The sequence below is a fragment of the Salvelinus namaycush genome, chromosome 28 (genome assembly GCF_016432855.1).
Source record: "Salvelinus namaycush isolate Seneca chromosome 28, SaNama_1.0, whole genome shotgun sequence".
NCBI lineage: Eukaryota > Metazoa > Chordata > Actinopteri > Salmoniformes > Salmonidae > Salvelinus > Salvelinus namaycush.
The window spans coordinates 15168978-15194143 of NC_052334.1; the positions used below are offsets into that span (position 1 = coordinate 15168978).

The following is a 25166-nucleotide window of genomic DNA, read 5'->3' on the forward strand; positions in this document are numbered from 1 at the left end:
TTCCTTCAACCTCCAAGCATTGTTGGACCAGCAGGGTTATCAATATGTTCCTCATGTTTGCAAGTGCGACTCCACCTTGTAAATGTCCTAGCCAGGGGGAACATTCAACAACACCGGTGTTTACACAATCATTTCCTCAATAAAGTAGGGTTGGGAGGAAGTTCGCTCCTGGGGATAAAGTAAGGTTGTGCCTTTTAGTTTCCAGAGAATATGAGAATGTTTATTCCTCTTGGAAGCAGGCAGGCATTGTGGGATGGGCAAACAGACGGACGGACAGAGACAGACAGGGTTGGCGTAAACACTATGGTGCTGGAGGCTGGAGTGCCAGTGCTTACAGGCAGGCAGGCAGGCAGGCAGGAAGAGGTTCAGAGGGTGGGTAAATATGGGCCTTGGTTTTTTTCAGAACTTCATACATTCCTCTCTGACCAGGGGTGGGGGGCGACCGAGACCGACAGGGCCAACCTGGGTGTACGGACTGAGTGCTTTACTACCTCACATGGTCTCACAAACTCTCAGCATAGCAGGAAGTAACGTGGAGAGCTGCTGGATTTCTGTTTGTCTGCCCAGTTGGAAAATATTGCGGAAGAGATAAGGGTACACTCTGAGGAATGGCCCTCCTCTGTTCTGGATAAATTGCTCTGTGTGCTGCAGGGAGACTTAAGTACCAGTCTGAATGGAAATACTGGAAACCAGGGATCCCAGAGGAAGTGTTCATGTTGCACAACAGGCCAAAAACAACACAGGTGTAAGACCACATGGTCAGACTTAAAGATGTAGTCTGGGATCTTAAGCACACTTAAGTGCCGATACAATATGTATAGCGATTCTCACGATTCTATATTTATTGCAATTCGATACTGCGGTTCTACTGCGATTTGATGTTCCAAACATATTGCACACTATGTCTCCTGCAGAGAGATGAGATAGCATTGTAAAATTTGTTTTGATCAGTCATGGAAATTAATGGTGCTGAAAACATGTTGGCTTACTAATTAAAAAGATAGATAACAAGTTATAGGATGAAACATTTTTGCAAAGGTACTGTACAGCCGACTAGCGCTAGCTGAGCAATTTTTTTAAATATATTACAAATCGAGTCAAAGTATATATAATATTGTCCAAAACAATATTGCGATATGTAACTGTATAATCCCCCCCCCCAATCACTAGTAGAGACATGGGTCTTATTAGGACTATCGGCCTCCAGGGACAGCACAAGAATGGGCAGGGCAGAGTAGGTACTGGGGGAGTACAGTTACAGTAACACCTTACCTTAGCAAGTCGAGCCCGTTTGATGAGGTCATTGAGTTTGCGTAAGGCAGCGTTCCGGGGCAGGCCCTGGATGTCCTTGAAGAGGTCCTGGGCCTCTGCCTCAAAGAGCCTCCGGTTCTCCGTGTTCTGCAGGGGCTTGGCCCAGAATGAGCCCAGGTAGACCCTCACCACCTCGGGTGTGTTGATGACTTTCCCAAGGGACCACATCAGAGCTCCGTAGACCCTCATTAGCTGCTGGCTGTCCACCTGGTCAGCCTTGTTCAGCACCACGCGGATCTTGTCGTCCTGGCCACGGAAAGCCTTGATAGCCTCAGAGAACTCGTCTGAGATGTCCAGTTTGTGGGCGTCGAAGAGCAGGATGATGCGGTCCACCCGCTCTCCGAACCATCGCAGCACCTCAGAGAAATCATAGCCTGTTGAGCGGGAAAAACAAACAATATTACAATCATGACGCTCAGCCAACATTGTAGTATCATTGTTGTATTAACAATAACTACAACCGATATTCAGCTGTTCTGATATTGTTTGTAGTCTTTTGTCTGCAGAACATTTGATTTACAATCTATTAGAGTGCGATGATTTCCTGGACTTGAAAAGAAAGATGTAACGCAAACAAATATCAGCCACAAATCAAACACTAGATGTTTATATGTCCTCTAACTAAGAGCGCTACAGTGGCCCAAGGGTGAAAGAACTATCTAAAAGTCACCACTAGTGTTTATACAACAGCCAACCAGCATCTTTGAAAATGACTACACTATGGGCATCCTGAAACAGAATGAGTGTTTACCCAATAGAATGAGTGTTTACCCAATAGAATGAGTGTTTACCCAATAGAATGAGTGTTTACCTACTTGTAGACAAAATACACACCAAGGTACACATACACTAGCCTACAGATACAGGTTAAATAATGTGCACGTGGCAGCTGTGGCACTCCTTTTATATATATGCTTTGGCTCATTGACAAGTACCGGTATTTTAGAAGGTCGCCAGTAAAAAGTATGCATATATACAGGTAACTGCCAAAATAAAGAAAACACCAACATAGTGTCTTAATAGGGCGATGGGCCACCACGAGCCAGAACAGCTTCAATGCACCTTGGCACAGATTCTACAAATGTCTGGAACTCTAACGGAGGGATACAACTCTATTCTTCCACAAGAAATTCCATAATTTGGTGTTTTGTTGATGGCGGTGGAAAACGTTGTCTTTGCGCCACTCCAGAATCACCCATAAGTGTTCAATTGGGTTGAGATCTGGTGACATCGTTTTCATGCTCATCAAACAATTAAATTACCACTCGAGCCTTGTAGATGGGGGCAATGATGTGATGTTAATTAACTCAGGAACCACACCTGTGTGGATCACCTGCTTTCAATATACTTTGTATCCCCCATTTACTCAAATGTTTCCATTACTTTGTGAAAAGGACATTTAAATCACATGATTGCCTGCATGGAAGAGTAGGACTACTGTTATTTTCTTGAATAGACAATGAATGATCATCTTAAATAATTGTGGTTTAATTTTGGAAGGAAAACAGAGTCGCCTTTGAGTACAAAGGGAAATGTAGTTTAATGAATACATGTGTTGCTAACAAATAAAATTAAAATGTTATTAATCACATGCTTCATAAACAACAGGTGTAGACCAACAGTGAAATGCTTACTTCCCAACAATGCAGAGAATTTTTTGGGGGGGAAATAATTAAAAAGACAAAAAACCTAATAATAAATAATGAGTAATGATAACTTGGCTATATACACAGGAGTACCAGTACCGAGTCGATGTGCAAAGGTATGAGGTAATTAGTTGAAGTCAGAAGTTTACATACACCTTAGCCAAATACATTTAAACTCAGTTTTTCACAATTCCTGACATTTATTCCTAGTAAAAATTCCCTGTCTTAGGTCAGTTAGGATCACCACTTTATTATAAGAATGCGAAATGTCAGAATAATAGTAGAGAGAATTATTTATTTCAGCTTTTATTTCTTTCATCACATTCCCAGTGGGTCAGAAGTTTACATACACTCAATTAGTATTTGGTAGCATTGCCTTTAAATTGTTTAACTTGGGTCAAATGTTTTGGGTAGCCTTCCACAAGCTTCCCACAATAAGTTGGGTGAATTTTGGCCCATTCCTCCTGACAGAGCTGGTGTAACTGAGTCAGGTTTGTAGGCCTCCTTGCTCGCACATGCTTTTTCAGTTCTGCCCACAAAGTTTCTATAGGATGGAGGTCAGGGCTTTGTGATGGCCACTCCAATACCTTGACTTTGTTGTCTTTAAGCCATTTTGCCACAACTTTGGAAGTATGCTTAGGGTCATTGTACATTTGGAAGACTCATTTGCGACCAAGCTTTAACTTCCTGACTGATGTCTTGAGTAGTTGCTTCAATATATCCACATAATTTTCATTCCTCATGATGCCATCTATTTTGTGAAGTGCACCAGTCTCTCCTGCAGCAAAGCACCCCCACAACATGATGCTGCCACCCCCGTGCATCACGGTTGGGATGGTGTTCTTCAGCTTGCAAGCATCCCCCTTTTTCCTCCAAACATAATGGTCATTATGGCCGAACAGTTCTATTTTTGTTTCATCAGACCAGAGGACATTTCTCCAAAAAGTACAATCTTTGTCCCCATGTGCAGTTGCAAACCGTAGTCTGACTTTTTTATGATGGTTTTGGAGCAGGGGCTTCTTTTTTGCTGAGCGGCCTTTCAGGTTATGTCAATATAGGACTCGTTTTACTGTGGATATAGATACTTTTGAACCGGTTTCCCCCAGCATCTTCACAAGGTCCTTTGCTGTTGTTCTGGGATTGATTTGCACTTTTCGCACCAAAGTACGTTCATCTCTAGGAGACAGAACGCGTCTCCTTCCTGAGCGGTATGGCGGCTGTGTGGTCCCATGGTGTTTATACTTGCGTACTATTGTTTGTACAGATGAACATGGTACCTTCAAGCGTTCGGAAATTGCTCCCAAGGGTGAACCAGACTTGTGAAGGTCTTGGCTGATTTCTTTTGATTTTCCCATGATGTCAAGCAAAGAGGCACTGAGTTTAAAGGTAGGCCTTGAAATACATCCACAGGTACACCAACAATTGACTCAAATTATGTCAGTTAGCCTATCAGAAGCCTCTAAAGCCATGACATCATTTTCGGGAATTTTCCAAGCTGTTTAACTTCTTTGGGGTAGGGGGCAGTATTTTCACGTCCGGATGAAAAGCATGCCCAGAGTAAACGGCCTGCTACAAAGCCATAAAAGCTAGAATATGCATGTTATTAGTAGATTTGGATAGAACACACTCTGAAGTTTCTAAAACTGTTTGAATGATGTATGTGAGTATAACAGAACTCATATGGCAGGCAAAAACCTGAGGAAAAATCCAACCAGGAAGTGGGAAATCTGAGGTTGGTCGATTTTCAACTCAGCTCCTATTGAAGATACAGTGGGATATTGGAAATGTTGCACTTCCTAAGACTTCCACTAGATGTCAACAGTCTTTAGAACTTTGTCTGATGCTTCTACTGTGAAGTGGGGACGAACGAGAGTGGAATGAGTCAGAGGTATGCCAGTAGCCACGAGCTGACCATGTGCGTTCACATGAGAGTTTGCTCCCATTCCATTTGCTTTTCTGAAGACAAAAGGAATTCTCCGGTTGGAACATTATTGAAGAATTATGTTAAAAACTTCCTAAAGATTGATTCAATACATCGTTTGACATGTTTCTACTGACTGTTACTGAACTTTTTGACATTTCATCTGCTTTTAGTGAACGCGCTTCGTGACTTTGGATTTGTTTACTAAACGCGCTAACAAAAGTAGCTATTTGGACATAAATGATGGACATTACCGAACAAAACAAACATTTCTTGTGGAAGTGGGAGTCCTGGGAGTGCATTCTGATGAAGATCAGCAAAGGTAAGTGAAGATTTATAATGCTATTTATGAATTTTGTTGACTGCATAATATGGCGGATATATGTGTCTTGATTGGGCTCTGAGCGCCGACTCAGATTATTGCATGGTTTGCTTTTTCCGTAAAGCTTTTTTGAAATCTGACACAGCGGTTGCATTAAGGAGAAGTGCATCTAAAATTCCATGCATAACAGTTGTATCTTTTATCAATGTTTATTATGAGTATTCCTGTAAATTGATGTGGCTCTCTGCAAAATCAAAGGATGTTTTGGAACTTCTGAACGTAAGGCGCCAATGTAAACTCAGATCTTTGGATATAAATATGAACTTTACCGAACAAAACATACATGTATTGTGTAACATGAAGTCCTATGAGTGTCATCTGATGAAGATCAAAGGTTAGTGATTATTTTTATCTATATTTCTGCTTTTTGTGAAGCCTCCCTTTGGCTGGAAAAATGGCTGTGTTATTCTGTGAATAGTCACTCACCTAACATAATCGTTTGATTTGCTTTGGTCGTAAAGCCTTTTTGAAATCGGACACTGTGGCTGGATTTACAACAAGTGTATCTTTAAAATGGTGTAAAATACATGTATGTTTGAGGAATTTTAATTATGGGATTTCTGTTGTTTTGAATTTGGTAAACGGACTATTTCTCAGGTGCAGATGCTAGAATATGCATATAATTGACAGATTAGGATAGAAAACACTCCAAAGTTTCCAAAACTGTCAAAATATTGTCTGTGAGTAAAACAGAACTGATTTTGCAGGCGAAAACCTGAGGAAATCCAACCCGGAAGTGCCTTTCATTTGAAAAACAACAACAACAAAAACGCTGTTCCGTTGCCTGCCCCTCCATTTAAAGGGGTATCAACCAGATTCCTTTTCCAATGGCTTCCTCAGGCTGTGACCAGGCTTTAGACATAGTTTCAAGCTTTTCTTTTGAAAAATTAGCGAGATTTTTCTAAACGCGTCAGGTGTCCTTTGATTAGTTCCTGCACGCGACAGATGTAGTTCGACATTTTCTTTCTCTGTAGTATTGAATAGGTTACCGTCCGGTTGAAATATTATCGATTATGTATGTTAAAAACAAGCTGAGGATTGATTATAAAAAACCTTTGACATGTTTCTACGAACATTACGGATACTTTTTGAAATTTTCGTCGGCCCTCGTCTTCAGGACTGGAACGAGCCTGTGGTTTTCTGAACATAACGCGCAAACCAAATGGCGGTTTTTGGTTATAAAACTAATCTTTATCGAACAAAAAGAACATTTGTGTAACTGGGAGTCTCGTAAGTACAAACATCCGAAGATTATCAAAGGTAAGCGATTAATTTTATTGCTTTTCTGACTTTCGTGATCAAGCTAATTTAAGGCTAGCGGTTCTTAGTGTTTTGTCTAGTGATTGATAAACTCAAACGCTTGGATTGCTTTCGCTGTAAAGCATATTTTCAAAATCTGACACGATAGGTGGATTAACAACAAGCTAAGCCGTGTTTTGGTATATTTCACTTGTGATTTCATGATTATAAATATTTTTGGTATTTATTTTTTGAATTTGGCGCTCTGCAGTTTAGCGGTTGTTGTTGATAAATGATCCTGGTTACGGGATCCGTAGCGTCAAGAAGTTAACTTCTTATGGCTGAGATCCCGTTAACGGGATTGACTTGACAACAGCCAGTGAAAGGGCAGGGCGCCAAATTCAAACAACAGAAATCTCATAATTAAAATTCCTCAAACATACAAGTATTTTACACCATTTTAAAGATAAACTTGTTGTAAATCCAGCCACAGTGTCCGATTTCAAAAAAGCTTTACGACGAAATCACACCAAACGATTATGTTAGGTCAGTACCTAGTCACAGAAAAACACACCCATTTTTACAGCCAAAGAGAGGAGTCACAAAAAGTAGAAATATAGATAAAATTAATCACTAACCTTTGATGATCTTCATCAGATGACACTCATAGGACTTCATGTTACACAATACATGTATGTTTTGTTCGGTAAAGTTCATATTTATATCCAAAGATCTTAGTTTACATTGGCGCGTTATGTTCAGTAATGTTTTGCATCCAAATCATCCGGTGTTTTTGCAGAGTCACATCAATTTACAGAAATACTCATAATAAACATTGATAAAAAAATAGAAGTATTATACATGGAACTTTAGATAAACTTCTCCTTAATGCAACCGCTGTGTCAGATTTCAAAAAAACTTTACGGAAAAAGCACACCATGCAATAATCTGAGTACAGCGCTCAGAGCCCAAACAAGCCATACGGATATCCGCCATGTTGTGGAGTCAACAGAAGTCAGAAATAGTATTATAAATATTCACTTACCTTTGATGATCTTCATCAGAATGCACACCCAGGAATCCCAGTTTTGTTCGATAACGTCCATCATTTGTTTAAATACCTCCTTTTTGTTTGCGCGTTTAGTTCCAAAATCCAAATTGATGATGCGCAGGTCAGACGAAAAGTCAAAAAATTCCATTACAGTTCGTAGAAACATGTCAAACGATGTATAGAATCAATCTTTAGGATGTTTTTAACATAAATCTTCAATAATGTTTCAACCGGAGAATCCCTTTGTCTTCAGAAATGCGATGGAACGCAGATCGCTCTCACGGGAGCGCGCATGACCAGCTCATGCCAGACTGAAAGAGCTCTCCTTCCCTCATTCTTCACAGTAGAAGCATGAAACAAGTTTCTAAAGACTGTTGACATCTAGTGGAAGCCTTAGGAAGTGCAATATGACCCCATAGACACTGTATATTGGATAGGCAAACCTACAAGCCTCAGATTTCCCACTTCCTGGTTGGATTTCTTCTCAGGTTTTTGCCTGCCATATGAGTTCTGTTATACTCACAGATATCATTCAAACAGTTTTAGAAACTTCAGCGTGTTTTCTATCCACATCTACTAATAATATGCATATCTTAGCTTCTGGGACTGAGTAGCAGGCAGTTTACTCTGGGCACCTTATCCAAGCTACTCAATACTGCCCCCAGCCATAATTAACACAGGTGTGAGTGTTGACGAGGACAAGGCTGGAGATCACTCTGTCATGCTGATTGAGTTTGAATAACAGACTGGAAGCTTCAAAAGGAGGGTGGTGCTTGGAATCATTGTTCTTCCTCTGTCATCCATGGTTACCTGCAAAGAAACGCGTGCCATCATCATCATTGCTTTGCACAAAAAGGGCTTCACAGGCAAGGATATTGCTGCCAGTAAGATTGCACCTAAATCAACCATTTATCAGATCATCAAGAACTTCAAGGAGAGCGGTTCAATTGTTGTGAAGAAGGCTTCAGGGCGCCCAAGAAAGGACCGCAAGCGCCAGGACCGTCTCCTAAAGTTGATTCAGCTGCGGGATCGGGGCACCACCAGTACAGAGCTTGCTCAGGAATGGCAGCAGGCAGGTGTGAGTGCATCTGCACGCCCAGTGAGGCAAAGACTTTGAGGATGGCCTGGTGTCAAGAAGGGCAGCAAAAAAGCCACTTCTCTCCAGGAAAAACATCAGGGACAGACTGATATTCTGCAAAAGGTACAGGGATTGGACTGCTGAGGACTGGGGTAAAGTCATTTTCTCTGATGAATCCCCTTTCCGATTGTTTGGGGCATGCAGAAAAAAGCTTGTCCGGAGAAGACATGGTGAGCGCTACCATCAGTCCTGTGTCATGCCAACAGTAAAGCATCCTGAGACCATTCATGTGTGGGGTTGCTTCTCAGCCAAGGGAGTGGGCTCACTTTCAATTTTGCCTAAGAACACAGCCATGAATAAAGAATGGTACCAACACATCCTCCGAGAGCAACTTCTCCCAACCATCCAGGAACAGTTTGGTGATGAACAATGCCTTTCCCAGCATGATGGAGCACCTTGCCATAAGGCAAAAGTGATAACTAAGGAGCTTGGGGAACAAAACATCGATATTTTGGGTCCATGGCCAGGAAACGCCCCAGACCTTAATCCCATTGAGAACTTGTGGTCAATCCTCAAGAGGCAGGTGGACAAACAAAAACCCACAAATTCTGACAAACTCAAAGCATTGATTATGCAAGAATGGACTGCCATCAGTCAGGATGTGGCCCAGAAGTTAATTGGCAGCATGCCAGGGTGGATTGCAGAGGTCTTGAAAAAGAATGGTCAACACTGCAAATATTGACTCTTTGCATCAACTTCATGTAATTGTCAATAAAAGCCTTTGACACTTATGAAATGCTTATAATTATACTTCAGTATTCAATAGTAACATCTGACAAAAATATCTAAAAGACACTGAAGCAGCAAACTTTGTGGAAATTAATATTGTGTCATTCTCAAAACTTTTGGCCACGACTGTATAGTTTAACGCCGGATGTGGAAAACCGATGTCAAAGCTGCCGTACATACCTGTATAACGTAGGTAGATGACGTAATAACGGCATGAAAAATTAAGCGCAACACAGCATTCCTAACCTAGCCCACAATGTCTGCTGTGTGGATCTATTTTGAAGTTTCAAAGTAAGATAACAAAAAGGCCATATGCAACGTTTGTGCTGCTATTATTTTTTGAGGGGAGAAAGTGAAATCTTTCAATACCACAAACCTAATTACTCATTTGAAAGTGCATCACCCCCAGAAGTTCAGCGACTTCTTAGAACAAAAGCAGAACAAAAACTAAGCGCACACTTCCAACTACTAAACAAGTTCAAGTCGAGCAGTCATTTGAAAGGGTAAGAAAATTTCAGCGAGACAACTCAAAGGCAAAATCCATTAACACCGAGATAATGGAATTCATTGCCCTTGACAATCAACCGTTCTCTGTCGTGGATGATGTTGGCTTTCGCCCACAGGTCGAGCACCTCGAGCTCTGGTACACACTACCAAGTAGGCACTATTTTTCAGATGTTGCCCTACTGGATTTACACAATATTGTTGAAACGCACATCCATGAGCTATTTGCTATGGGCGTCACTGCTATTAGCTTCACGACTGACATTTGGACCAGCGATGTCAGCCTCATGAGCATGCTGAGACTGACAGCACAGTGGGTTGACGAGGATTTCGTACTGAGGAAAGCTGTATCGCATGCTCAAGAATGTTCTGGTTCTCATACCGCTGCTGCCATTTCAATGGCATTTGGCATTTGAGAACATGTTTGAAACTTGGAAAATCCCCAAGAACAAAGTACACACTGTGCTACGTGATAATGCACGTAACATGCCAAAGGCTACAGAGTCGTCAGTTTGCCATGCATGGCACACACGCTGCAACTGGCTGTGAACGAAGGTGTCTTCCTCTTGAATTTGCAGACGTGTTGCTGTGCGTTTTGTTGCTGTGCGTTTTGTTGCCAACTTTACTTTGCTAGCTGACAACTTTACGTTTTTTTTTTTTTTTTTTTTCCTTTTTAATTACCGTTTATATTTTTAGTTTTTCCATCGCAACTTTTTTCCCTCATTCAACTTTTTCACTCCGGACGCTTTATCTGGACATGGTTCGTCAGCACCTTCAATAGCCGAAGCTAAGTAGTAACATTAACATGATGTCTTCTAATTGCAGTCGCTGTACTCATAATATACAGGAGAACAATCGCCTTATGGCGAGGATAGCTGTGCTGCAAGCCCAGCTTCAGACGCAATCGTTAGGCAAGGGTAATTTCAGTGTAGGAAAGGAAGAAACAGCGTCTGTGCCACCAGTAAGTACAGATACTAACGTTAGTATAAACCTCCCCGCACAGTCCCCGCAGCCGGACAACTTTCTCATGGCTTCTGGAGGGAAATGCTGTTGGAATACTCAACTGGTGTCGCTCATTCAGCCGACAGAAACTTTCAACCGGTTTTCCCCATTATGTAGCGAGTCGGAGTCTGAGGCTGAGTCTTCTCTTGTCTCTACTCCTCCCGTTACGGGGTCTGAGACGCCGAAGGCTCCAACCATTAGCTCTGACAAATTGAAAACCCTAGTCATTGGCGACTCCATTACCCGCAGTATTAGACTTAAAACAAATCACCCAGCGATCATACACTGTTTACCAGGGGGCAGGGCTACCGACGTTAAGGCTAATCTAAAGATGGTGCTGGCTAAAGCTAAATCTGGCGAGTGTAGAGAGTATAGAGATATTGTTATCCACGTCGGCACCAACGATGTTAGGATGAAACAGTCAGAGGTCACCAAGCGCAACATAGCTTCAGCGTGTAAATCAGCTAGAAAGATGTGTCGGCATCGATTAATTGTCTCTGGCCCCCTCCCAGTTAGTGGGAGTGACGAGCTCTACAGCAGAGTCTCACAACTCAATCGCTGGTTGAAAACTGTTTTCTGCCCCTCCCAAAAGATAGAATTTGTAGATAATTGGCCCTCTTTCTGGGACTCACCCACAAACAGGACCAAGCCTGACCTGCTGAGGAGTGACGGACTCCATCCTAGCTGGAGGGGTGCTCTCATCTTATCTACTAACATAGATAGGGCTCTAACTCCTCTAGCTCCACAATGAAATAGGGTGCAGGCCAGGCAGCAGGCTGTTAGCCAACCTGCCAGCTTAGTGGAGTCTGCCAATAGCACAGTCAGTGTAGTCAGCTCAGCAATCCCCATTGAGACTGTGTCTGTGCCTCGACCTAGGTTGGGCAAAACTAAACATGGCGGTGTTCGCCTTAGCAATCTCATTAGGATAAAGACCTCCTCTATTCCTGCCATTATTGAAAGAGATCGTGATACCTCACATCTCAAAATAGGGTTACTTAATGTTAGATCCCTCACTTCAAAGGCAGTCATAGTCAATGAACTAATCACTGATCATAATCTTGATGTGATTGGCCTGACTGAAACATGGCTTAAGTCTGATGAATTTACTGTGTTAAATGAGGCCTCACCTCCTGGTTACACTAGTGACCATATCCCCCGTGCATCCCGCAAAGGCGGAGGTGTTGCTAACATTTACGATAGCAAATTTCAATTTACAAAAAAAAATATATGACGTTTTTGTCTTTTGAGCTTCTAGTCCTGAAGTCTATGCAGCCTACTCAATCACTTTTTATAGCTACTGTTTACAGGCCTCCTGGGCCATATACAGCGTTCCTCTCTGAGTTCCCTGAATTCCTATCAGACCTTGTAGTCATAGCAGATCATATTCTAATTTTTGGTGATTTAAATATTCATATGGAGAAGTCCACAGACCCACTCCAAAAGGCTTTCGGAGCCATCATCGACTCAGTGGGTTTTGTCCAACATGTCTCTGGACCTACTCACTGCCACAGTCATACTCTGGACCTAGTTTTGTCCCATGGAATAAATGTTGTAGATCTTAATGTTTTTCCACATAATCCTGGACTATCGGACCACCATTTTATTACGTTTGCAATCGCAACAAATAATCTGCTCAGACCCCAACCAAGGAGCATCAAAAGTCGTGCTATAAATTCTCAGACAACACAAAAATTCCTTGATGCCCTTCCAGACTCCTTCTGCCTACCCAAGGACGTCAGAGGACAAAAATCAGTTAACCACCTAACTGAGGAACTCAATTTAACCTTGCGCAATACCCTAGATGCAGTTGCACCCCTAAAAACTAAAAACATTTGTCATAAGAAACTAGCTCCCTGGTATACAGAAAATACCCGAGCTTTGAAGCAAGCTTCCAGAAAATTGGAACGGAAATGGCGCCACACCAAACTGGAAGTCTTCCGACTAGCTTGGAAAGACAGTACCGTGCAGTACCGAAGAGCCCTCACTGCTGCTCGATCATCCTACTTTTCCAACTTAATCGAGGAAAATAAGAACAATCCAAAATTTATTTTTGATACTGTTGCAAAGCTAACTAAAAAGCAGCATTCCCCAAGAGAGGATGGCCTTCACTTCAGCAGTAATAAATTCATGAACTTCTTTGAGGAAAAGATCATGACCATTAGAAAGCAAATTACGGACTCCTCTTTGAATCTGCGTATTCCTCCAGGGCTTAGCTGTCCTGGATCTGCACAGCTCTGCCAGGGCCTGGGATCGGGAGAGACACTTAAGTGTTTTAGTACTATATCTCTTGACACAATGATGAAAATAATCATGGCCTCTAAACCTTCAAGCTGCATACTGGATCCTATTCCTACTAAACTACTGAAAGAGCTGCTTCCTGTGCTTGGCCCTCCTATGTTGAACATAATAAACAGCTCTCTATCCACCGGATGTGTACCAAACTCACTAAAAGTGGCAGTAATAAAGCCTCTCTTGAAAAAGCCAAACCTTGACCTGGAAAATATAAAAAACTATCGGCCTATATCGAATCTTCCATTCCTCTCAAAAATTTTAGAAAAAGCTGTTGCGCAGCAACTCACTGCCTTCCTGAAGACAAACAATGTATACGAAATGCTTCAGTCTGGTTTTAGACCCCATCGTAGCACTGAGACTGCACTTGTGAAGGTGGTAAATTACCTTTTAATGGCGTCAGACCGAGGCTCTGCATCTGTCCTCGTGCTACTAGACCTTAGTGCTGCCTTTGACACCATCGATCACCACATTCTTTTGGAGAGACTGGAAACCCAAATTGGTCTACACGGACAAGTTCTGGCCTGGTTTAGATCTTACCTGTTGGAAAGATATCAGTTTGTCTCTGTGAATGGTTTGTCCTCTGACAAATCAACTGTACATTTCGGTGTTCCTCAAGGTTCCGTTTTAGGACCACTATTGTTTTCACTATATATTTTACCTCTTGGGGATGTTATTCGAAAACATAATGTTAACTTTCACTGCTATGCGGATGACACAGCTGTACATTTCAATGAAACATGGTGAAGCCCCAAAATTGCCCTCGCTAGAAGCCTGTGTTTCAGACATAAGGAAGTGGATGGCTGAAAACGTTCTACTTTTAAACTCGGACAAAACAGAGATGCTTGTTCTAGGTCCCAAGAAACAAAGAGATCTTCTGTTAAATCTGACAATTAATCTTGATGGTTGTAAAGTCGTCTCAAATAAAACTGTGAAGGACCTCGGCGTTACTCTTGACCCTGATCTCTCTTTTGACGAACATATCAAGACTGTTTCAAGGACAGCTTTTTTCCATCTACGTAACATTGCAAAAATCAGAAATGTTCTGTCCAAAAATGATGCAGAAAAATTAATCCATGCATTTGTTACTTCTAGGTTAGACTACTGCAATGCTCTACTTTCCGGCTACCCGGATAAAGCACTAAATAAACTTCAGTTAGTGCTAAATACGGCTGCTAGAATCCGGACTAGAACCAAGAAATTTGATCATATTACTCCAGTGCTAGCTTCCCTACACTGGCTTCCTGTTAAGGCAAGGGCTGATTTCAAGGTTTTACTGTTAACCTATAAAGCGTTACATGGGCTTGCTCCTACCTATCTTTCCGAGTTGGTCCTGCCGTACATACCTATACGTACGCTACGGTCACAAGACGCAGGCCTCCTAATTGTCCCTAGAATTTCTAAGCAAACAGCGGGAGGCAGGGCTTTCTCCTATAGATCTCAATTTTTATGGAACGGTCTGCCTACCCATGTGAGAGACGCAGACTCGGTCTCAACCTTTAAGTCTTTACATAAGACTCATCTCTTCAGTGGGTCATATGATTGAGTGTAGTCTGGCCCAGGAGTGTGAAGGTGAACGGAAAGGCTCTGGAGCAACGAACCGCCCTGGCTGTCTCTGCCTGGCCGGTTCCCCTCTCTCCACTGGGATTCTCTGCCTCTAACCCTATTACAGGGGCTGAGTCACTGGCTTACTGGTGCTCTTTCATGCCGTCCCTAGGAGGGGTGCGTCACTTGAGTGGGTTGAGTTACTGACGTGATCTTCCTGTCTGGGTTGGCGCCCCCCCTTGGTTTGTGCTGTGGTGGAGATCTTTGTGGGCTATACTCGGCCTTGTCTCAGGATTGTAAGTTGGTGGTTGAAGATATCCCTCTAGTGGTGCGGGGGCTGTGCTTTTGCAAAGTGGGTGGGGTTATATCCTTCCTGTTTGGCCCTGTCCGGGGGTATCTTCGGATGGGGCCACAGTGTCTCCTGACCGCTCCTGTCTCAGCCTCCAGTATTTATGCTGCAGTAGTTTATGTGTCGGGGGGCTAGGGTCAGTTGGTTATACCTGGAGTACTTCTCCTGTCTTATCCAGTGTCCTGTGTGAATTTAAGTATGCTCTCTCTAATTCTCTCGTTCTCTCTTTCTTTCTCTCTCTCTGAGAACCTGAGCCCTAGGACCATACGTCACGGCAAACCGGGCATGATGACTCCTTGCTGTCCCCAGTCCACCTGGCCTTGCTGCTGTTCCAGTTTCAACTGCTCTGCCTGCGGTTATGGAACCCCTACCTGTCCCAGACCTGCTGCTTTCAACTCTTAATGATCGGCTATGAAAAGCCAACTGACATTTATTCCTGATTATTATTTGACCATGCTTGTCATTTATGAACATTTTGAAAATCTTGGCTCTCTCTAATTCTCTCCTCTTTCTTTCTCTCTCTCGGAGGACCTGAGCCCTAGGACCATACGTCAGGACTACCGGGCATGATGACTCCTTGCTGTCCCCAGTCCACCTGGCCTTGCTGCTATTCCAGTTTCAACTGTTCTGCCTGCGGTTATGGAACCGCCACCTGTCCCAGACCTGCTGTTTTCAACTCTTAATGATCGGCTATGAAAAGCCAACTGAAAATTATTCATGATGATTATTTGACCATGCTTGTCACTTATGAACATCTTGGCATAGTTCTGTTATAATCTCCACCCGGCACAGCCAGAAGAGGACTGGCCACCCCTCATAGCCTGGTTCCTCTCTAGGTTTCTTCCTAGGTTTTGGCCTTTCTAGGGAGTTTTTCCTAGCCACCGTGCTTCTACACCTGCATTGCTTGCTGTTTGGGGTTTTAGGCTGGGTTTCTGTACAGCACTTCGAGATATTAGCTGATGTACGAAGGGCTATATAAAATAAACTTGATTGATTGATTTTGGCCCACATATCTGACAGTGGCAACAGGTAGGAAGATAGTGGGTTATGTTAAACACTCATAGTTAGCATACAGCCGCCTGCAAGCAATACAGGAGCAGCTTGGAATGAAAACAAAAAGGCTTAAACAAGACGTTTCCACCAGATGGAACAGTACGTTTTACATGGAGAGCCTGCTGGAACAGAAATGAGTACTTGGTGTGTACGCAGCCAGCTATGAGTTACCTGCAACAATCAGTACAAACCAGTGGACTCTCATTGAAAACATGAATGAATACACTCCTAGCTCCATTTGAACAACTGACTGGAGAAATAAGCTCATCAACTATGTTTGCAGCAGACGCGATACCGTCTGTCATGGCATTGAACCACCTGCTCAACAAAACTGCCGACACAGACCTTGGGGTTAGGCACTGCATCCCAGTGCTAGCTGAGCCACTAGAGATTCTGGGTTCCAGTCCAGGCTCTGTCGCAGCTGGCCGCGACCAGGAGACCCATAGGTTTTGATGTTTTATGGCTAATGGGGACATACGTGTGTTTGTGTGTGTTTATGTGCGTGCGTGCGTGTATCTCTGTGAGAGAGAGACGGGTTGAATTTTCATTTTCTGTTACTATCTCAGCCAACATTTGCCAATGTTGATCTATGCCTAATGATACTTTGGAACGCAGGAATAATGCAATATGTTGTATTAAATGTACTAACCCCCCCCCCCCCCGCCCTTCCCATTATTTGCAGATACTATCATACCTGACAGAACCTACTATTCCCAGGAATGAAGATGCACTTGGATACTGGAGAAGTAACAAGCACCGTGTTCCTTCCTAGCTAAAGCTGCTCGCAAGTATCTTGCTCCTCCCTGTACTAGTCTGAACAGTGAGCGCCTTTTCAGTGCAGCTTCACACATTGTAGACAAAAAAAGAAAAGAAAGACTTGTGACAAAGCCGAGCTGGTCCTCTTCGTGAAAAAAAATCTCCCCCAAATGTTAAAATTGTAAATGGCAGTCATACTGTAACCCAGACATCTAGAGTCACTGGAAAGAAATTGACTAAGCCCTATGGCTTTTCTGCTGTTTATTCATGGCTGGTATAGGTCAAGAGTTTAATTTAATTTAAAACAAAGCAGTTTTGTTCTTTTGTTTATTTTCCTAAATGAAAGATGAGATGCATTGTAAATTTGCTCACATTTTACTAGTCAAGTCAGTTGAGCACATTTGAAAACTTTAAGTTGTGCCATTTATAGCAGTTTATGACAGCCTAGAGTCAGTCATTTCTTCAGGCAGTTAAAGCTAAAATTATTACCTGCATTTTTAAACCAATATTTCTTTCAAAGCATTTTGAAGTTTCTCCATACAGTCAAGATTGGATAGTAAGAAGAGCCACCAACAACTTAACCATCTTTGTAATGCGGGGCAGATAAAATTTGTGTCATGAATGTCTGCGTTGTGATAAAATTCATGGATTTGTCATTTTTCTAATTTACAAGTTATTAAACAATCTGTTCCTAACTGAACAAATGAACAAATTACACTTTGTTTAAACTATTTAACTGTACTAGAATGCATAAAAGGCCGCAACATTTTTTAATATTGGTTATCGGTATCTGTATAAAGTTTTTTGGGCAAAGAAAATATTGGATATTGGTATCGGCCAACAATGTCATATTGGTGCATCCTTAATATGTACATATTATAAGGAATAGTGAACGATAATTAACAGTAGCGTATGTGAGTCAAAAAAGTTTGTGTAAAAAGCGTTAATGCAGATAGTTAAATAGTTAACTAAATAGCTACCCGGACTAACTATTTACAGTCGCCTTCAGAAAGTATCCATACCCCTTGACTTATTCCACATTTTGTAGTGTTACAGCCTGAATTCAAAATCTATTAAATATATTTTTTTCTCTCACCCATCGACACACAATAACCCATAATGAGAAAGTGAAAACCTTTTTTTTTTTTTTTTTAATGTATTGAAAATGAAATAAAGAAATATGATTTACATAAGTATTCATACCCCTTTGCTATGACACTCCAAATTGAGCTCAGGTGCATCCAATTTCCTTTGATCATCCTTGAGATGTCACTACAACTTGATTGAAGTCCACCTGTGGCCAACTCAATTGTTCAGACATGATTTAGAAAGAAACACACCTGCCTATTGTCATGACGTGGCCCTCTTTGGGTACAGCGAGCACCATCCCCCTCTCTCTCTCACCACCTCTCTCTCTTCCGCCTACAACCAGGCTCTGTTAGGCAGGTCATAAATTCCTAGAGGAGTTTCTCTCCTCATTGCCAAAGTATAGAGAGAGTGAGGTTCACAGGAGCACAAAGGAACCTCTTCCACATCACAGAACTTGAGAACTGAACAATGTCCATGTTTTGGAGAATGTATACATGGTCGGGGAAGAATCCAGCTACGAACTGGTCCGTTTTGTACAATTTTGTGAAACTCATGAGAGACAATACAGCCACATTACCATAACTCTGTAACTAAACTCTAACTCATAACTCTGAAACGATTTGTGAAATTATGTCATTTGATTTTAACTTCTTAGCGCTAGAGGTCAGAATTTTTTATTTTCTTAAAATAACGTTCCCAAGGTAAACAGACATTTTCTCTGGCCCAGATCGTAGAATATGCATATCATTTACAGATTAGGATAGAAAACAATCCAAAGTTTCCAAAACTGTCAAAATATTGTCTGTGAGTATAACAAAACGTATTCTGCAGACGAAAACCTGAGAAAATCTAACCCGGACGTGATCTTTATTTTTTTAATCTGTGTTTCCTGGACCGTCTTTCTTCCATTTAAAGGGGTATCAACCAGATTCCTTTTCCAATGGCTTCCTCAGGCTGTGACCAGGCTTTAGACATAGTTTCAGGCTTTTATTTTGAAAAATGAACGAGATTTTTCAAAAGTAGTCAGGTGTCCTCCGAATAGTTTCTGCAAGCGAGAGAGGAGCTCTCCATTTTCCTTTTGTCTCTTAATGAATAGGTTATGGTCCGGTTGAAATATTATCGATTATGTTTGTTAAAAACAACCTGAGGATTGACTATAAAAACATTTGACATGTTTCTACGACCATTACGGATACTTTTTGGAATTTGTCGAACGGAACAGGGCTTTGGTTTTCTGAACATAACGCGCAACCCAAATGGCGTTTTTTTGTGATAAAAGTAATATTTATCGAACAAAAAGAACATTTGTTGTGTAACTGGGAGTCTCGTGAGTGCAAACATCCGAAGATTATCTAAGGTAAGCGATTAATTTTATTGCTTTTCTGACTTTCGTGACCATGCTAATTTGGGGCTAGCTATTGTAGCATTGATTGCTACACTCACAAAAGCTTGGATTGCTTTCGCTGTAAAGTATATTTTCAAAATCTGACACGATAGGTGGATTAACAACAAGCTAAGCTGTGTTTTGGTATATTTCACTTGTGATTGCATGATTATAAATATTTTTAGTAATATTTTTGCATTTGGCGCCCTGCAATTCTAGCAGTTGTTTAGGAAAGTGATCCCGCTAACGGGATTCGTAGCGCAGAGAAGTTAAACTGTTTAATGAAGGAAACTCCAATTCCCTTTGGAGTTTAATTAAATCATTGGCCCGCCCCATGAGCACAGACATTGATCTGGCGTCATGGGACAGCCCCTTTCTATTTTTACGAATATAACCCCCTCCTGAAGGATTTCTTATTAGACCAGCTTACCTCGATTACCACGAGAGGGCTAAGGTTTGAGTAGATTGCTGAATTTTTTAACCATACCACATGGTTAAACTCTGAGACTATCGATCTGACAGAATAAGAGAACATCTTTGATACTAATTACTAGTCTGCAGCTAGGAATTCTATACCACTGAATGCGAAGGCCGACAACCGCCGAAACATCTATTCTATAAGAACATTTCTGAATGTTACTCTGAAGTAGCCATTCTAACCAAAAGACTCCAGGGACGCAGAGAGAGGAGCGGATGAACTTCCAACAGAGATCACGACGACACACTGAGCGTAAATATATATATTGATTGCAATTATTCCCAAATGAGTGAGCGTTCATGTGCGAAGGATTAGCATTTCAATGGTTATAATTAAGAACTTTGTAGTGTCTTATCTTTCGCGCTCTTCTCAGTCCCGTTGTCTACCAAGCCGTGATACCGGTTTAGCCCACCAGGGCACATCCCCTATCATTTCCTTGTAACCATATCTACTTTGTTTGTTTGTTTGTGCATTTCTGTGATTATTTAGTTAGTTAATAAATAAATGATTGAGACAATTGATGTATGGATTATTCTTAGTGAAGACTGGGTTCGTGCAGATAACCAACAATTTACGACATTTGGAATGAGACTAACGTGAGGTAAAGAATAATTCATTAATTAGAAGACTAATTGATCACATATTAAAATATCTGAAAGTTATTAGGAAAATTATAACTTTGTAATCTGAATATTTTCCTTGGTGCCCCGACTTCCAAGTTAATTACATTTACCTGATTAGTTAATCACGTAATAATAATTAGAGAATTGATTTGATAAACTAACAGTCTTCAGTTTAATAATGCCAAAGACACGACACTATATAAGGTCCCACAGTTGACAGTGCATGTCAAGGCAAAAATCTCAGAGAACACAGTGGTCTCCATCATTGGGGAATGGAGAAAATATGAAACTACCCAGACTCTGCCTAGAGCTGGACGTCCGACCAGACTGAGCAACCAGGTAAGAAGGACCTTGGTCAGGGGGGTGAACCCAATGACCACTCTGACAGAACTACAGTTCCTTGGCTGAGATGGGAGAATCTGCCAGAAGGAAAACAGTCTCTACAGCACTTCACCAATCTAGGCTTTATAGGAGAGTGGCCAGACAGAAACCATTCCTGACAAAAAGGCCCATGAAAGACTCAGAGCATAAAGCAAAATATTCTGCAGTCTGATGAGTCAAAATTGTAACTTTTTTGCCTGAATATAAAGAGCTACCAAGCACAGCTCATCACCCGTCTAACACCATGCCTACCGTAAAGCATAGTGATGGCAGCATCATGCTATGGGGATGCTTTCAGCAACAGTGACTGGGAGACTGGTAAGGATAGAGGGACCAATGAATGAAGACAAATACAGGCAAATCCTTGATGAGAACCTGCTTCAAAGTGCAAATGACCTTAGACTTGTGCGAAGATTTACGTTCCAGCAGGACAATGACCCCAAGCATACAGCCAAAGCAACGCTGGAATGGCTGCAGAACAAGAATGTGAAAGCTCTTCCAAAGCTCCAAAGAATGTGAAAGCCCTGCCAAAGCCCAGACCTGAATCCCATTGAAAATCTGTGGAAAGACATGAAGGTTGCTGTTCACCGCCACTCCCCATCTCAGAGCTTGAGAAAATCTACAAGGAAGAATGGAAGAAAATCCCCAAATCCAGATATGCAAAGCTGATACAGACATACCCAAGGCGACTCAAAGCTGTGATTGCCGCCAAAGGCACTTCCACAACCTATTAACTCAGGGGTGATAATACTTATGTAAATGACATACGTATTTCATTTTCATAGAGGGTATGTAGATGGGTGAGAATTAAAAAAAAAAAAAAAAATTGAATTCAGGCTGTAACACAACAAAATGTGGAATAAGGGTATGAATACTTTCTGAAGGCACTGTAGCAGTCTTATGGCTTGGGGTAGAGTCTGTTCAGGTTCCTGTTGGTTCCAGACTTGGTGCATCAGTACCACTTGCCGTGCGGTAGCAGAGAGAACATTCTAAGACTTGGGTGGCTGGAGTCTTTGACAATTTTTAGGACCTTCGTCTGATACCGCCTGGTATAGAGGTCCTGGGCCATATGCACTAACTTCTGTAGCACCTTGTGACCAGATGCCAAGCAGTGGCCATACCAAGCGGTGATGCAGTGAGTCAAGATGCTCTTAATGGTGCAGCTGTAGAACTTTTTGAGGATCTGAGGGCCCATGCCATATGTTTTCAGCCTCCTGAGGGGGAAGAGGCATTGTTGTGCCCTCTTCGCGATTGTGTTGGTGTGTGTGGACCATGATAGATCCTTAGTGATGTGGACACCTAGGAACTTGAAGCTCTCGACACACTCCACTACAGCCCAGTCAATGTGAATGCGGGCTTGCTAGGCCCTCTGTTTCCTTTAGTCCATGATCAGCTTCTTTGTCTTGCTGACGTTGAGGGGGAGGTTTTTATCCAGGCACCATATTGCCAGGTCTCTGATCTCCTCCCTATAGGCTGTCTCATCGTCGTCAGTGATCAGGCCTAACACCGCCGTGTCGTCTGCAAACTGAATGATGGTGTTGGAGTAGTGCGCGGCCATGCAGTTGCGAGTAAACAGGGAGAACAGGAGAGGACTGAGCACGCACCCCTGAGGGGACCACCATGTCGAGGGTCAGCGTGGATGTGTCGTTGCCTACACTCACCACCTGGGGGCGGCCCGTAAGGAATTCCAGGATCCAGTTGCAGAGGGAGGTGTTCGGTCCCAGGGTCCTTAACTTCGTGATGAGCTTGCAGGGCGCTATGGTGTTGAACGCTGAGCTGTAGTCAATGAACAGCATTCTCACATACGTGTCCCTCTTGTCCAGGTGGGAAAGAGCAGTGCAGTGGAGAAATTGCATCATCTGTAGATCTGTTGGGGCGGTATGTGAATTGGAGTGGGTCCAAGGTGTCTGAGATGATGTTGAAGTTGTCACATCCTGATCTGTTTCACCAGTCTTTGTGATTGTCTCCGCCCATCTTCCCTATTATCCCCTGTGCATTTATACCTGGGTTCTCTGTTTGTCTTTTGCCAGTTCGTCTTGTTTGTCAAGTCAACCAGCATTTTTGTTCTCAGCTCCTGCTTTTCCCAGTCACTCTTTTTCTCGCCCTCCTGGGTTTGACCCTTGCCTGTCCTGACTCTGAGCCCGCCTGCCTGACCACTCTGCCTGACCCTGAGCCTGCCGACCTGTACCTTTACTCCACCTCTGGATTGTTGACCTCTGCCTACTCTGACCCTGCCTGCCATCCGGTACCGTTGCCCCACCTCTGATTTACTGACCCCTGCCTGCCTTGACCTGTCTTTTGCCTGCCCCTGTTGGAATATTAAACCATTGTCAATTCGACGTGTCTGCATCTGGGTCTTACCTTGATTCCTGATAGATGTGAGCCATGACCAGCCTTTCAAAGCATTTCATGGCTAAATATGCAAGTGCTAGAGGGTGATAGTCATTTAGACAGGTTACCTAGGCGTTCAAGGGCACAGGGACTATAGTGGTCTGCATGAAACATGTAGGTATCACAGACTGGGTCGAGGAGAGATTGAAAGAGTCAGTGAAGACACTTGCCAGCTGGTCAGTGAATGCTCTGAGTACGCGTCCTGGTAATCTACGGCCTTGTGAATGTTAACTTGTTTATAAGGTCTTACTCACATCGGCTACGAAGCGCGTGATCACACAGTCATTCGGAACAGCTGGTGCTCTCATGCATGGTTCAGCTTGCCTCGAAGCGAGCATAGAAGGTATTTAGCTCATCTGGTAGGCTCGCATCACTGGGAAGCTCGCTTCTGGGTTTCCCTTTGTAATCTGTGATCGTTTGCAAGCCCTGCCACATCCGATAAACAGTTTTGTTATATTTCCGTCTTCTGTGACGTATATAAAGAGCACATTTGGAAGGCAAACTCAAAAGTGTATACATTTCAACTCTACATCTGACATGGTACAGGTGTCTTCTTTTTTTACACCCATAACCATGTGTGTGAGGTGTATACTTTTGTTTCAAAGTAGATTTGTTAAACGCTACCAAGAATCACTCTGTGCGACCCTGGATTATCCCACTGCAGTCAAAGGTTAATGAAGCCGGTGACTGATGTGGTAAACTCCTCCTCAATGCCATTGGATGAATCCCGTAACATAGTCCAGTCTGTGCTAGCGAAACAGTCCTGTAGCTTAGCATTCACTTCAACGGACCACTTCGGTATTGAGCGTGACACTGGTACTTCCTGTTTGAGCTTTTGCTTGTAATAAGGAATCAGGAGGATCGAGTTATTATCAAGGCACAAGGCGAGACCCAAATGCAGACACAGGAGGCAGATGGTTGGAGTCTTACAATGTTTATTAATCCAATAGGGTAAGGCAAGAGAATGGTCATGGACAGGCAAAAAGGTCAAAACCAGATCAGAGTCCAGGAGGTACAGAGTGGCAGACAGGCTCGTGGTCAAGGCAGGCAGAATGGTCAGGCAGGTGGGTACAAAGTCCAGAAACAGGCAAAAAGGTCAAAACCAGGAGGACTAGAAAAAGGAGAATGCAAAAAGCAGGAGAACGGGAAAAACGCTGGATAACTTGGAAACATACAAGACGAACTGGCACAGAGAGACAGGAAACACAGGGATAAATACACTGGGGAAAATAAGCGACACCTGGAGGGGGTGTAGACAATAACAGGTGAAACAGATCAGGGCGTGACAGTTATGGTCAGATTTGCCAAATAGAGGGTGAAGGAGAGCGTAGTATGCTTTTCTGTGTGTGGAGTAAAGGTGATCTAGAGTTGTTCACCTCTAGTTGCACAGGTGACATTAGGTAAGACGGATTTCAGTTTTTCTGCATTAAAATCACCGGCCATAGGAGCGCCTCCTCTGGATGAGCATTTTCTTGTTTGCTTATGGCCCTATACAGCTCGTTGAGTGCGGTCTTAGTGCGAGCATTGGTTTGTGGTGATAAATAGAAAAACATAGATGAAAACTCTCTTGGTAAATAGTATGGTCTACAGCTCATCCAATTTGGTCTCCAGTGATTGTACACTCGCCAATAGAACGGAGGGTAGAGGCGGTTTATGTACTCGCCGACGTATAGTAGCTTTGTCAGGGTGCCCGCACGTCGGCCTCTTAGGGCCTGGTCCGGGGTGAGCAGTATGTCCTGCACCTCTGACTCGTTGAAGTAGAAATCTTCTTCCAAATCGAGGTTGGTTATCACTGTTCTGATTTCTATACATTATATTTTCAGTCATAGGAAACGATGGTGGAAACATTATGTCCAAAAAAGTTAAGATCATTGCAAAAAAAAAAAAAAACTCAAATTAGTCAGG

At 42.6% G+C, this 25166-nt stretch overlaps 1 protein-coding gene across 1 annotated transcript in view; it reads right to left on the reverse strand.

Moving 5' to 3' along the window:
• The window catches only part of LOC120023460 (EH domain-containing protein 4-like), a 50141-nt gene that overhangs the window by 16061 nt on the left and 8914 nt on the right, over positions 1-25166 (reverse strand). The window contains exon 4 of the mRNA XM_038967479.1: positions 1273-1685. Within this exon, the coding sequence (XP_038823407.1) occupies positions 1273-1685 (413 nt within the window). The remainder of the gene's footprint in view (positions 1-1272; positions 1686-25166) is intronic.